Source organism: Rhinolophus sinicus, chromosome 1 (assembly GCF_057876585.1).
Source record: "Rhinolophus sinicus isolate RSI-liver-muscle chromosome 1, RSI-T2T, whole genome shotgun sequence".
Lineage (NCBI taxonomy): Eukaryota > Metazoa > Chordata > Mammalia > Chiroptera > Rhinolophidae > Rhinolophus > Rhinolophus sinicus.
In genome coordinates, this window is record NC_142501.1 from 15,139,376 (window position 1) to 15,154,166 (window position 14,791).

A 14,791-nucleotide genomic window follows, 5' to 3' on the forward strand; every position below is an offset into this window, starting at 1 on the left:
AAAGTGAAATTTAAAATTGCACAGTGTGATTAGGATTATGTTATTAAAAACTATGCACTGAATAAATACCAGAAAAAAATACCAAAATGTTGACCAAGGATTTCTCTGCCTCGTGGGATTATGGGTGATATTCCCTTCCATTTTTTCTGTAGTTTCTAAATTTTGAATTATGGCATGTGCTACTTGGTATTATCAGAATAATAAGCTTACCTAGGTGGCATGTTTATGTTCTTGTACTTTCCTTTGGGGTCAGGTTGGAGGGCATTCACCTTTCCATCTTGAGAGTTCCCAAAAAAGCAGCTCAAAACAAGAAAAATCAAAAGGGAATGGAAAAGAGAAGAGGGTCTGTGTTTAGGGCTCTTGTACCACCCCCACTCCATTCCCCAAGACACTGGGAAGCCTTTTTCCTCTGGCTAATCGTCTCCTCTGAGCATCATTCAGCTCGTCCTGTACTTCCAGCTTCCTGCTTTTGTTCTTGTTGTTTTCTCACCGTAGAGTGCCCTTTCTTTCACTCTCCCAACTAATGAAGACCTTCAAGGCTGTGATCAAATGCCACTTCTTCCACGGAGCCCTCCAGAATGGCCCGAGTCAGAATCAATCTCCCCTTCCCCTGTGTACCCGGCAACACCGGCTAAGAAAGTCTAACACATTACTTGTTTAATTCTGTCGTGTTTCCCAGTTAATTGTCCCCATGTCTGCTTCCCCTACTGAACCTCAAGGGCAGAGACGATGAGACTCATTCATCGTCCTGTTCCTGAAGGAGCAGTGTGTGCAGTGGTTAGGAATATGCTCTCTGGACTCAGACTGCCACATCAGCATCCTTTTTTTCTTCCTCTTCCCTCCTCTTCCTCCTTCCCCCCCCTCCTCCTCCACCATCACCATCACCACCATCACCATTATCATCACCATCATCATCACCATCATTATCAGCCCAGTCCCTGAATCAGAGGTCCCGGGGTGTTTCTGAGCAGGGCTGGCCGTGGGGGATGAAATTGGCACAGGGATTCTGCAATCACTAGCTCGATTTTAAACCCCACTCTGTATAAGTGCTATCTGTTGCTTTATCTGTCAGCTTCATGAACCCAACACAACAAATCACTTGCAACCCCAAACAACAAATCACTTGTAACTAGCTGCCCTGAGTTTGGGCAGCTGGAGTTTGGCTCTAGGCACCTACTTGAGAATCCATGTATAAACCAGGTCTCCGAAATGTCAGCCATTTGGGAGTCACCATTGTGACTTCTTTCATATCTGTGTGCCACAGGTACAATTTATTTATTTAATAATTTTCTTTAAATTGGCTCATTCTTTCACACACATAAATTCATTTTAAAAGGAAACCTCCTATCAGTGCCATAAATGGAAAACCAATATTTTTCTAGTACTCATAAAAAATTCATAGCAATTAAAAACTGAAAGTGTTTTGTGTGTATCACCTACCATCATCTCCAGGGCCACCCTTTGGGAAATGCGGCTCTAACCTGTCAGACGCAGGCTCTGATCAGTGCAGCTCCCACTAAGCCGTCCTCCTGCATGCCAGATGTGACTGCCCTGGGACAAAGGGCCACACATTCCAACAGGGCAGGGGGTGGGGGGACTCCTTCTGCCCAAGCTTGTGCTTAGACAGCCCTTTCACTTCCTTCCCTTCTCTTCGTTTCATCCGTGGTCACCTACCACTTACTGCAGCACGTTTTCAAAACCTTCCACAACTCTGGGACTAGAGGCAGTTTCAAACGAGAAGAGAGGCCTCCCCTTGTCCAAGCAATAAGGGCTGTTTTGTTTTCTTTTGTTTCTGTTGGCACCGAGGAGAGACAACCCAGAAACACTTTTTATACACAGTTGTAAATTAACGTCCCAGTTTGACTGCCTCATTGAGTGGGAGCAACAAGTTCATGGTTTAGTGTGAAAAGACAACAGGAAGAGGTATTTTTCAATGAGGCCCTCAGTTTTTTTCCCTTTAAATGACAGAAAGCAATTACTATAATTAATGACTGACCAAAGGGGGGTTAATTGGGAGCTTGGGGGGCAAGACTGGGATGTCAGACAGAAGAGCAGAGACAAGATCTCTGGAGGACATGCAAAAAAGAAAAACCAGCGCCTCTCTTTCCCCAGGGCCTCAGTGGAGGAGACTGGATGGGCCCCATTCTCCCAGACCTAGGCACTGGTTCAGGAAGGAGACCTGGACCTCCTGCCAGACCCACCAGACTATAAGTCAGCTGTGAAGTTTGGTGCATCACTATGCAAATTTCCAGGGCTCGTGGTTAAAGAATCACCAGCCTGCGTAAATTTGAGGACCCTTGTGGTATCCTGATTAAGCTTCTCATTCAAATATTTTAAACATACAGAGGTTCAGATCCTGTTCTCTGAGTTCAAAATTCAGTTCAATAGAGTATTTAATATTTGACTGGCGTTTCGTGAAGAGGTCCCCTGACCTGCAGCATTTTCTGCAGCTTTTGTTTCAGACTAGTTCACTGTGGGTCATTCATTTATTCATTTGACATTCAACGGGTATTTCCCAAGCTATGGGCAATGTGTTAGGTGCTAAGAAGGCAAAGCTGAATTGGACACAGCGTATCAAAGAGGAGAAAGGAAAAACTAGGCTTGAATGATGACCTTGTCACTTACTAGCGATGTGTGGCCTTGGGCCAGACATTTATCCTTCTAAGTCTCAGTTTTCTTATCTGTGAAATGGGAATAATAATAATATCTTTAATGTATTTAAATCACTTGGCATAGGTGCTCCAGAAATAGTGGATACATTTTCACCCCAAGCTGTGACAGGCTGGACAGAGATGGCTCTGGACGTCACCACCGATCAAGGTAGTTCTATATTTTAATATGATGGCCACAGGGAGAAGCCTCAGCCTGCAGGGGTGCGCACCCATCTAGGTGCCTGGAAAGGGACTTGCTAACTAACCTTTGTGAATTTTCACATCTCCAATTTAGTTTTGAGGAGAGCATCCACAATGCATCCTACAGAGAAAAGTGCAAATCCTCAGCTGGAAGGAACACGGATCAGACCAACACCCCAATCTTACAGAGGGGCCTCTCATTCCCCCCTGCAACACGTAGAAACATGTGCTGGGCTTCCCCCAGGAGGAGTCTAGTCCAGTTGTGAGGCATGAAAGCTCTGCCTTGTTACCTGGATTCAATCTCCAGCCCTGAATTCAGCTCACAGGTATGGTTGATCTTAGAGAAATTGTTTATCCTCGTCTCACCCACTCCCATATCAATGTAGACAGTAATGGTGACATTGGAAATAATTCACATAGATTTTTCATAGTTCCCTAGTTCAATAACATCACTTACTGCTGTTATTATTATTGGCCATTAATAAGGCCATGGTCAGGGGCTCCGCCCTCGAGCCTGGACAGTCTGATTCAAGAAGAGCAGGGACGCCTGGGCACAAATTCTTTCCACCTCACCTTTGCTGGAAAAACAGTGGTTTGTAAAATCCACACTGGCAGAGTAACCTTTGAATATGAATATGAATAATAGCTCTCTATGTACATAGAGAGCAAGGCTGTATTGATTCAGACCACAGAGCAAGCCAATCTAACTTACAATCAGATCAGAAAAGAAGGCAATTTTATTACCTTCAGTCACCCACTCAACATGCTTCCTTGCATTTGTTCTATGGGTCTCACTTAATGAATGTACAAAATCCGTTCATAATTAGCAGCACCCATTTGTGTGCCAACAATTCATATGCAAAAGTCAACACTCAACCACAATGACAGCATTTAATTTGCAGAGTAAATTGTCCTTAGAAACAATTTATGCGGCAAGCCGCTCCTGCAGACTGCCTGCTTAGGTGAAGCGCAGATTTGTTTAGCAAATCCTTTCTTCAAAGAGAGCTCCGGAATTCAGCAGGGCCCAGCCCAGGGAGGGGCCATGAGGATAGCCCAGGACAAACCTTTAAGAACCCAGGGGACAGTGTGTGCGGACCAGCGGGAGTGGGGGCCTCTTCCCAGGTGCCTTGCAGACATGACCCAGAACTGTAGCCAGCTTCTGCATTTCCCCTGGGGTCACGGACATGTCTTGGCATTTCTTACAGTGACGTTCTCCCAGGGGGCTGCTTGGACCCTCTATATCTGAATGGGCGGAGGGTGGGGAGAGCTGTTAAAATGCAGACATTTCCTTATCCCGTGCCAATTGTAGATATCTCAAAATATCCTTGACACACACCATCTCAAAATAATGAGGTCACCAGAGCTGCTGCTAGATTTTGTTACCGTGCTAAGAAAAAAAGCATAGAATTACTATACCGCAATTGAGATGAAAATTTTAGTGTAATTGCTTTCTTTTGTAAACCTATGCACTTTATTGTATGTATTTAAAAATATTCCAAGGCAGGGTCCATAGGCTTTACCAGATTGCCAGAGGGGTCCATGGCATCCCAAAGTTGAAGAAAATCGACTGACTGGTAACTGAAAGACCTGGTGACTTAGAAACATCGTGTGACTTCAGGGGTTTAACGAGAATGGAAATGCAATTTCCAAATTCGGGTGCCAGGAAAGTGGCTCTAGTGGCCACAAGGCCCCACTACGGCTTCAATCAGTTACCACTCCCCTTTCCAGAGGTGCCATGTGCTAAAGGGAGGATGGCTGCCTCTCCTGGGTGTACATGTAGTCCCCTTGGGAAGAGGAACGCGTTCCTGTCTAGATCCAGACGCCTTTTATAGCTCAGGGTTTTCTAGAATCGCACACCAACTCATCCTTGAGGACAATCTAGCATTTCTGAGATCAATGATCCAGTCCCATCAGGAACGAACACACAGCTAAGTCATTGAACATTCAACGGGATCATAAGGAAACACAGCTTTACTTTTCCTCTGAGAGCACAGCCCTAAATTAGGGGTGCACAAGCATGACAAATCATTACTCAAACTCGAGGCACCCCCAATCTTCTTCATAATCCCTCCCTTCTCTCTGCCTCCCCCTCTCCTCTCTCTGTCTCTCTCTCTCCATATATATATAAAATTTCCTGAGGCCCCATTATGTCCCAGTATTCTTGGTGCTGGGGTTACATTAGTGAACAAAACAAACATCTCTACCCTTTGTGAAACTATATTCTAGTAAGGAGAGAGAGATAATTTTTAAAAAAATGAATGAGTCAAATACAGGGTGTAATTAGGGGGCAGGGAAGCTACTGCTAGTGGTTATCAGGTTTCTTGTTGGGGTGATGAAAACGTTCTAAAACTGGTTGTGGCTGTAACTGCACAGCTCAGTAAATATATTAAAAACCACCGAATTGTGTACTTTAAATAGGGGAACTGTATATCAATTATACCCCAGTGATGCTGCTATTAAAAAACAAAATATGTACCAAGTATGTCACAGGATAACTGCTAAGGGGAAAGGTAAAGCAGTGAAGGGGGAAGGGTCCTCAGGGCGTTATGATGTTACATAGGGTGGTCAGGGAAAGCCTCACTGAGAAGGTAACACTTGGATGAGACTTGAAGGTAATGAGGGAGCAAGCGCTGTGGATATCCGAAAGAAGCGTGGTCCAGGAATTGGGAACATAAGTGCAAAGGTCCTGAGGTATGCCTGCTATGTTCAAGGACCAACAAGGGGCCAGAGTGGCTGGAGTTTAGTGGGCCGCAGCTTGAGTAGAAAGAGATGTCTGAGGCCTATGGCCTGGGGGAGTCTAGAAGCAATTCTGAGGACTTGGGGTCAGATGGGGAGCCAGTGGAGGATTCTGAACAGAGGAGAAATGTGATCTGATATATGCTTTAAACGGATCCCCTTGTGAAAATCAGGTGAACAGCCACCGTTTACAGAGGATTTCCTGTGTGCCAGGTACCATGTCAAACTCCTTTATGGGCATTAGCTCATCGAATCACCACAACTCCACTCTAAGCAAGGGAGTATTATTTTCTCTATGTTATAAAAAAGGAAAGTGAGACTCAGAAAGTTTATGAACTTGACCTACAACAGTGGCAGGGCCAGGACATTTATCAGGCCTGCCTGACTCCAGAGCCTTCCCCTGGGCACTGTTTTGTGCACACAGCAGGTGCTCAATAAAAGGTGTCAGCTGGCTGGTGACAAAGCACTGCCCTGAGGGCAGGGGTACCTTGGGCACAGAGAGGGCTGGGAAACCAGCATCCACTTACTCAGTTCTGCGATGCTGCCCACACGGGTGGCCAGTAAGGACTGCTCGATGGTTCTCAACTCCGACTGGCTGAACATGGGCAGTTCTCCCGGCTTGTTTGACCGCTGAGGGTCTCTGTGAAGATTCAGACTGTCCGGCAGGCACAGCACTCCTGCAGTCAGTGGGGAGAGAGAAGGAAAGGAAACCAGATTGTTATGTTTCAGTGAACTGAAGGAGGGGTACAAAACCTTGCACAACCTTCCACCACACCAGAGTGCGTACCCTAGAGCCAAGCTGACACCCGAGGCTCCGGACTCCTTTTGGAAATGATGTCTAACTATTGTAGAAGGTTTCTAAGATCCTGGTCTGCTGACTTTAACAAACATGTGGGCATTCGTCTGTACGCACACATTTCCAAAGAACACAGAAACTTTTCCTTTTCCTTGGCCTGCAGGATTCTGCCCGCTCAGAGATGCCTCTTGAGAAGCCAGTGGTCAGTGTCCCACTCTCCCTCCCAGAGGCAGCTGGTGTCCGTAAGAGCCCGGAGGAAGGGTCTCTGATGGCAGTCTCTTCTGAGGGCTTGGTTTATTTGCCCAACACGTTTATCTCTGGGTGGCTGGGCTGTTATCTATTAGACAAGGCTCTGGCTTGTTCTGTAGAGCTCAGTGTCAGGTGGTAAAGAGTCCCCATGGACTTCTGTAACTTGTATGGAGCGTACCCAGGGGAAACCCTGGAATCCAATTATTCTCTTCCTTTTCTTTCCACTCCACGAACATTTAGCGAGAGCCTGAGCACTTACTCTGGTAGGTAATTCAGAAATAGTCACTATTCCCTTCACCACCCCAACCTCCAGAGGCAGAATGTGCTTCCTAGCTCCTTGACTTTGGTCTTGACTACTGACTTACTCTGGCCAAAGGAAGATTAATGGACACGGTGGAACCGAAGGCCCGAAAAGCACTTGTACAGTTGAACACTCTTGTGTCTCTGTCATCATCATGAGAAAAACATACCCTGGCTAGCCTGTTGGTCTAAGGAGGGTGAGAGATACACAGAGCAAATGCAGTACCAACCTGCAGCCCAGAGCTGTCCCACAAAAACAAATGCTACTTTGGTATGCCATTGAGATAGAAGGGTTGTTTGTTACTCAGCATTACTATGGTGATAACTGACAGCTCCACCTACCAAGAGTTAATCACTGAAGATACAATGAACAAAGCAGGCATTGTGCTGTGTTAGGGGCTGAGAACACGGTTAGACAATACACACACTGCCTGCCCTCAGTGGGCTCACATTTTAAGCGAAGGAGATAGACTGCTACACACATAACTACAAAGCCATATGAAAAAATGCTCTATGGTAGGCGAACAGGAGGGGATGCCTTAGCAGGCACCTGCACAATGAATAGTTGTCAATAAGTAGGAAGCACTTATTGAGTGCCTGCTGTATTCCCAACGCTGATAGGCATTTTGGAGATGCAAAAGAAGCAGAGGAGTCTTCAAATAGTGTGTACATTAATTGAAGAGACAAGACTGGCGATGACAAAATAATTTGGGAACAATAGGACAGTATCAATATATAGGTGCTGAATTATTTAAGAAAACTTGCAGGGTGAGGGGAAACAGGGAGAATGCAATGGTCAGTAGTTCCAGTCCACTCCTCACCCTGCTCGAATCACAAAAGCTCAACAAAGTTTCCTCCTTTGAAGATGTACAGGTGTGAGGTGACACCTGTCACACACCTTTCCTGGCCTGTGCTGCCTAATTAGTGGCTCCAGCCACAGTGAGTCAGTCACTTGTTCCTGAATGTTTCACCTTCACACCTAACAGGATGGCGCAATGGGGAAGGTAACTAGAGAAATGTTTTTTGGATGAACAGTGAATAAATGGATAAACGGTGCAAATGACCACTCACTTTTAACGTTCCTATAATCAGGAAACTGGTCAACTAAGTTTCTTTCTAAGATTGTTCTCTAACCATTGTTTTTCAAATACTTTTGACTGTGACTCGGAAGAAGAATATATTTTGTATCATGATCCAGTACACACACCACCACCAGCACCACCACACACTTTTCAGTTTTCCATGAAAAAAAATTTCATGGAAAATAATGCTGACCCTTACTATCACACAATCTCCCCTCCCCTCCCTCCTCTTCCCTCCCTTCCTCTCCTCTCAATAAAAAGTGCTGTCTGCAGCACTAACAGTGATTTAATGGGTCATGATGGGCAGTTTGAAAAACACTGTGGACCGAGTACACAACTTGACATTTACTGGCCAATACAGACTCACCATTTACTGGACCCCACCTAGTGCCGTGCCAGGCTCTACATGGAATGTAGATATGACCAAAAGGTGATGCCTGCACTTCAGCAACCCTCAGCTTTTCAGGAAAGACAAGACCTTCACAGAAATTCCTATCATCCAAGGCTGGCCTCCTATCTGTCCCCTCTCATGTAACAGCCAAGTCAAGTCATTCTCCTGTTGACTAGGGACACCCTGAGTCATTCCTCCCGTTTGTTCACCTGCCGGAACATTTGGTCAGAAGCCAAATCAAGTAGACGTTGCCATGGCAAGAACGTTGGGCCAATCCCTTATCAGACGCTCCGGATGTCCCTGACTCTTATTCAGAGACTTACTACCCGGGAGCGCTCACTGCAGATGGCACCAGAGGATCACGACCCTGTGTGATAAGGGACCCAAGGTTCCAGGGCATGAGTCCCCCCATCTAGGGGGAATGGGATGGTGGTCAGGGGGCTTCAGAACAAAGGAGACCTGAGACTGAGCCCTGGATATCGGGGAGGATAAAGTTACCTAATTAATAGTAGAAATGACCCTTACATATATTCACAGGATTGCTTTCTTGGTATAGCAAGTGTTCTCATCTCAGACCTGCATCTGAGAAGTTGCCGCACACACTGGTTGAGGCACAAGCAAACGGGACTTGGGAGTCTGGAACCCAAAGCTTCAGTCCTGGCTCTGCCACTTTCCACCCCCTCTGTTTAACCTTAGGCAGGTCACAGAGCCTCTGTGGACCTCAGTTTCCTCTTCTGTGAAATGGAGGTGATGGTAATGACCTTATCTCCCTCATGGGGTTGAGGCTGCTGGGGGTGGGGGGATGAAATGAAATAATGTATAGCGAAGTATTTTACATACGCTGAGCAAATACCGTGCTTCCCTGAAAATAAGACCTAGCTAAATGATCAGCTCTAATGAGTCTTTTTGGAGGAAAAATTAATGTAAGACCCGGTCTTATTATATTACGTTAGATAAGACCCGGTCTTATAGTAAAATAAGACTGGATCTTATATTAATTTTTCCTCCAAAAGATGCATTAAAGCTGATTGCCTGGCTAGGTCTTATTTTCGGGGAAACATGGTAGTAGGTTCTCAACATGTTAACTGAGATGAAAAACAGTTAATATGTAGAAACCCAGCTTTAGACTACTTTACGCTTTATCATAAGCAAAAACAATTTCCCTTGGGATTACTCCCCCTTTTAGAAGGTTATGAAATCAAAGCATGAAAATATAATTATTCAAAGAAGCTTTGAAAGCTTGTATAATTGATCTATTATGCAAAGATTATATACCAAAATTTTCTTCCTTCCTTCCTTCCTTCCTTCCTTCCTTCTTTCCTTCCTTTTTCTCCTTCTCTCTCTCTCAATGGGGGGCTCTAGAGGAGTATATACATAAACTGGAGTTATTTACTTTTTTATATAAAAATCAACTAGGTCAATAAGAAGTTCCCAGCATCATATTTTAGTGTCAGATGCAGGCCTGAATTTTGGGCTACTCACCAATTTCCATTATTGGAGCCAAGGACAGCCACAGCCTGGTGATTAAGACTCCTCAAGTTCAAAGACAGGGAGAACCAAAGTTCAAATATGATTTTGATTGGACCTAAAGGGAATAACTTCCTTGGACAGCAGGTGATCAACTACGGCCCAGGATGGGCTTGCAAGGATCATGACCTCCCTGAAATGCGATTACTTTGGAATGGGTTGTGCATTTGTCTAAGGGGGAAGTAGATTCACATTCTCAAAGGGGTCTGCGGGCCCTAAAAGGTGAGAAACCAATACCTCTGAGTGTTCACACTCCCAGCCATCATCACCAGGTCTCTGCTCGGGGACCGACTGGCTGTAGGTGGGGCAGAGTGGGCCGGGTATGACCATGGGCCCTGATGGAGCCCTTTGTGCAACCCGAATAAAGACCTTCCCAGATCCCCAGTCAGCCTCCATGCCAGCAGAGGGGTGAACATGTCTACTTCATTGGTTTATTGTAGTGATTAAACAAGACAATATATTAAATATTAAATATATCAAATACTCTGGCCTACAGTAAGTGCCTGCTAAACACCCTGTGCCCACAAATGTACAGTTTTGTTTATTTAATGTGTGGATTCAAACAGTCTTGAGGATCATCTTTCCAAAATATCGTGCAACTGGAGACAGATAACTTTTGGTTAGGTCACTGGGGACATAATATATGAGAACTGCTCCTCTGGGTGGGCCCCTGGGCTGACCACATCTGGCATCTGTCTCCAATGGGGGCGATCGGGGTGCACTTCTGCCTCCCTGCTACCTTCCCATTCACCCAGGAAAGCCCCTTGGCAAATATAATGCCCTGCCATCCTTTCTCCCCTCTCAGCTTTTCTGTGTCTCCATTCTGGGACCTTGATGCTATCTACTCACTAAAAGAAAACCAAGTGAGAGCCGTCAGCACTCACCCATTCTCCCCTCAGTGATGATGGTGAGAATAGTGATTAAGGAGGAGGCGACTGCTTGTCCCTTGGCACCCTGGACATGGGCCTGGGGTGTGCCTTGTCTGTCTCTGGCTACAAGAGGAGAACAGACAATCCTAAGCCCCTGCCTGCCAAGTTACACCTTGTTTTCTGCTAAGTTATCCCCAGAATTTAAAGTGGAGAGTCCTGGCACCAGTCCCAGCTTTAAGAAATGGGAAGGAAGCAGGTGGGGTGCAGCAGACCGGCCCTTGACCGTGCACCGGACAGACCTGGCTAGGCTCAGATTCCTGCCTTGCCGTTTCTCAGTTGTGTGGCACGGGGCTTGTGATTGGCTCTTCTGAGCCTTTGTTTCTCCCTCTATAAAATGTTCGATGCTATCTACCTCCTAGCGGGGTTGGGGGGCCCTAATGCGATAATGTATAGAGACAACCTGGCACAGAAAAAGGGGTCGATAAATGTTTGCTAATAATCCAAATGACGTTCTTTCTTCGAAGCTAAAGATTTAGGAATTCAATAACACAATGCCAGGAGGCTTTCTTTTACTGTTAAATTTATTAAGAAACAAAATAGGAAGTTATCAGATTTTTTTCCCCTAATGTTAGCACAAGTAGCTTGAAAACCCCATTTCATTTTAAGAGACTTGACAGTGGGAAACAGATTCAGAGGTGGTTCGGTAAACCCATTCGTCTATGAAAGGCGAGCCTTACTCCAATTAGGATAAACCTAGACCATGCTTCAGTTTTGCCCTCCCCCGCAGAATGAATTACATTCAAAGAAAAAGTTCTTCGGAATTCTGAAGCCAAACCATAAAAAAAAAAAAAAAGAAAGAAAAGAAAAAAAAAGAAATAAGAGGTAGAAAACACAAAATGGAGAATTTTCAGAAATGGGTTCAATGACATGCTCAGACGTGGAGCCTGAGGAATACGTGTGCTCATCTGAAAAGAACATGAAGACACTTACGGACGACACGGAGCACCAACCACAGAGACAACAGGACACGTTTCTGCCCTCAGAGGCTCCCAGTTGGCCAGAGAGACAGACCCCCCCCCCCCCCACCAACTGACATACTATGGGGAAAAGCCGAGAGCAGAGGCGTGCCTGGGCTCCCAGTGGGGAGGACAGCAGGGTGAGCCCACGTCAGCCTAGGAGCTTTAGAGAAGCTTCCTGGGGGAACTTACACTGCAGTTGGGGGCTGGGGAAGCAGACACCTCACAGCGATATTTAGAGTGGATTCTGGAGCCTGAATGAATGCTCTCGTTAAACCACAGCTGTGCACTTCCCAACAATGTCACCTTAGGCATGTCATTAAGCCTCCCTGTACCTGTTCCCTTGCAAATATTAGGTCGGTGCAAAAGTAATTGCGGTTTAAGAGGTTAAAAATAATTGCAAAAACCGCAATTACTTTTGCACCAACCTAACAATATGGGTCATAGTATAATGCTCATAGGGCCACTGAAGAGCAAATGAGTTAATACATGTCCATTTTGGCCCCTATTCACAGCTCAGTAAATATTACCATTACTACTACAACTACTACTGCCACTACTTTTAATACTACTACCATTATCATCATCATCATCGCCATCAGAAAAGGACATTACAGGGGAGAGTAAAGGCCCAGGGGATATGCTGTGTATATGAGTGATTGCATGGAGCAGAGGGTACAGAAGGTGGGAGAAGAAGCTGGACTGGGAAGCAGGGTGGGCCATGGAGAACCTTGGGCATTGGGCCAACAAGGATTTGGACTTAAAAACTGAACCTTCGGGGCCGGTTCAGTGGCTCAGGCAGTTGGAACTCCGTGCTCCTAACTCCGAAGGCTACAGGTTAGATTTCCACATAGGGCAGTAGGCTCTCAACCACAAGGTTGCCGGTTCAACTCCTGGAGTCCCACAAGGGATGGTGGGCTTCGCCGCCCGCAACTAAGATTGAACACGGCACCTTGAGCTGAGCTGCCTCCTGGATGGCTCAGTTGGTTGGAGCCTGTCCTCTCAACCACAAGGTTGCCGGTTCGACTCCCGCAAGGGATGGTGGGCTGTGCCCCTGCAACTAGCGATGGCAACTGGACCTGGAGCTGAGCTGCGCCCTCCACAACTCAGATTGAAAGGACAACAACTTGACTTGGAAAAAAGTCCTGGAAGTACACACTGTTCCCCAATAAAGTCCCGTTCCCCTTCCCCAATAAAAATCTTTAAAAAAGCACACACACACACACACACACACACACACACACACACACACTGAACCTTCACTTTCCAGCTACTGCGTGTCTCCGTCTTCTCATTTCACAGCCAAAACTCCAGAAAGAGTGGTCTACACCCACCATCTCCATTTCTCCTCTCCCTCACTATCTCTATACCTTGTTATCTCCATTTTTGCTGGGTGCCAGCAAGTTCATGTTCATCCTTCAAGGCCCAATTCAAATGTCCCCAGATTCAAAGAAGCCACACGGCTAGTTCTTACGAAGCTCACAGTCCAGACAGTGAGATCCCGAGACAACGGTACCCAGCATGTCTGCTGAGTACTGAGACAGAGAGGCAGGGACAGGGTAGAGGGTGTCACAAAGGAGGAAGTGGCCCAGGCGGCCCCACAGGCTGGAGCCAGATGCAGCCAGCTTTCCCTTGCAGTCAGCTCAGGAGCCAGGGGAGCTCATTAAAATCTGGGCTCGGGAGTGTTAGTCCTGGGAGCAGGGCACAGACGCAGCCATGCGGTCATTAAGACATTACACATGGTATGAGGCGCGCAGAGCCAGTATGGCGATAGTTTGGCTCTAACAGTGATAGCCTAAATAAGAAAATCAACTGTTACAGGACCGTGAAGAAACAAAGGGCAAAACACTTTGTTCATTCACTCCTTCAGTTGCTAGGCACAGTTCCAGGTACTGGGAATCCAGTAGCAAAACAGTGGAAATCCTTGCCATCTTGGTACATGTGTTCCAAATACATAATTAGAACATGGAGCTAGTTGGACAGTAAGTGCCACGGAGAACAGCAAGAAAGGAAGATAGGGACTGCTGGGTTGGGGAGCAAGGCACTGCAAAGGGCACATTCAAGGAGAGTCTTGAAGAAAGTGAGTGTGCAAGCCAGGCTAACATCTTGGGGTAAATACAGGCCAGCAGAGGGGACAGCAAGGGGAAAGGCCCCGAGGGGTTTGGGCTTAGCCAGTTGGAGAAAGGAAGAGAGAAAGTGAGGGGAACCGTAGTAGGCGACCAGGTGCCCAGGTCAGAGAGGCGGTGAGGGCAGAGCCTCCAGGGTGACTCTAGACTTTGGCTTTTATTCTGAGTGAGATGAGAGCTGCTGGAGTGTGCTGAGCAGGGGAAGGCTGTGATCCCACCTTTTTGGAGAGTCACTCCAGCTAGTGAGTTAAGAATAGACTGTAGGGAGTGGCCAGGTACAACCCGCATAGTTATGGTGGAGGTGGTACAAACGTGATTTTCAATATAAAGTGAATGTAAGGCCATTGGAGTTGCTAATTGTGTGTAGGGTGTAAGAAAAAGACAGGACCCAAGAGTAACTGCAAGGATTTTCACCTACACAACTGACAGGACAGATTTACCAATTACTGAAATGGGGAACACTGCAGGAGGGTTGGGTTTGGGGAACAGATCAAGAGTTCAGTTTTGGTCACATTCACCTTGAGACACCTGTTGAACACCCAGGTGGAGTTGCTAAGCAGGTTTCCCTGCTCTCTCCCCACCTCCTATAATGCAAACCCTCATCATGTAAGCCCCAAGGCTGTTTATGCTTCTTTTGCTCTCTCCTCTTCCCTGTCACCAGGGAGCACTGTTAACATCCTTACACGATCCTTGGTCACCTCCTTTGCCCTCCTTCCTTCTCTCCCAGGGTTGAGGCTTTATTGTATTATCTTTACAACCCAGAGTCCTGAGCTACATCCATCTCATAAGGGCTTAAGAGAGAGAAAGACTCGTTTTCCTCATCTCAGCAGTAAGGAGTGCCTGGGGT

At 46.3% G+C, this 14,791-nt stretch overlaps 1 protein-coding gene across 4 annotated transcripts in view; it reads right to left on the minus strand.

The window, feature by feature from the left end:
* Nucleotides 1-14,791, minus strand: part of ABTB3 (ankyrin repeat and BTB domain containing 3) — a 278,896-nt gene that overhangs the window by 98,390 nt on the left and 165,715 nt on the right. For all 4 annotated transcript variants that reach the window (XM_074326264.2, XM_074326263.2, XM_074326262.2 and 1 more), the window contains exon 2: nucleotides 6,116-6,265. In XM_074326264.2, coding sequence (XP_074182365.2) covers nucleotides 6,116-6,265 — 150 coding nt within the window. The remainder of the gene's footprint in view (nucleotides 1-6,115; nucleotides 6,266-14,791) is intronic.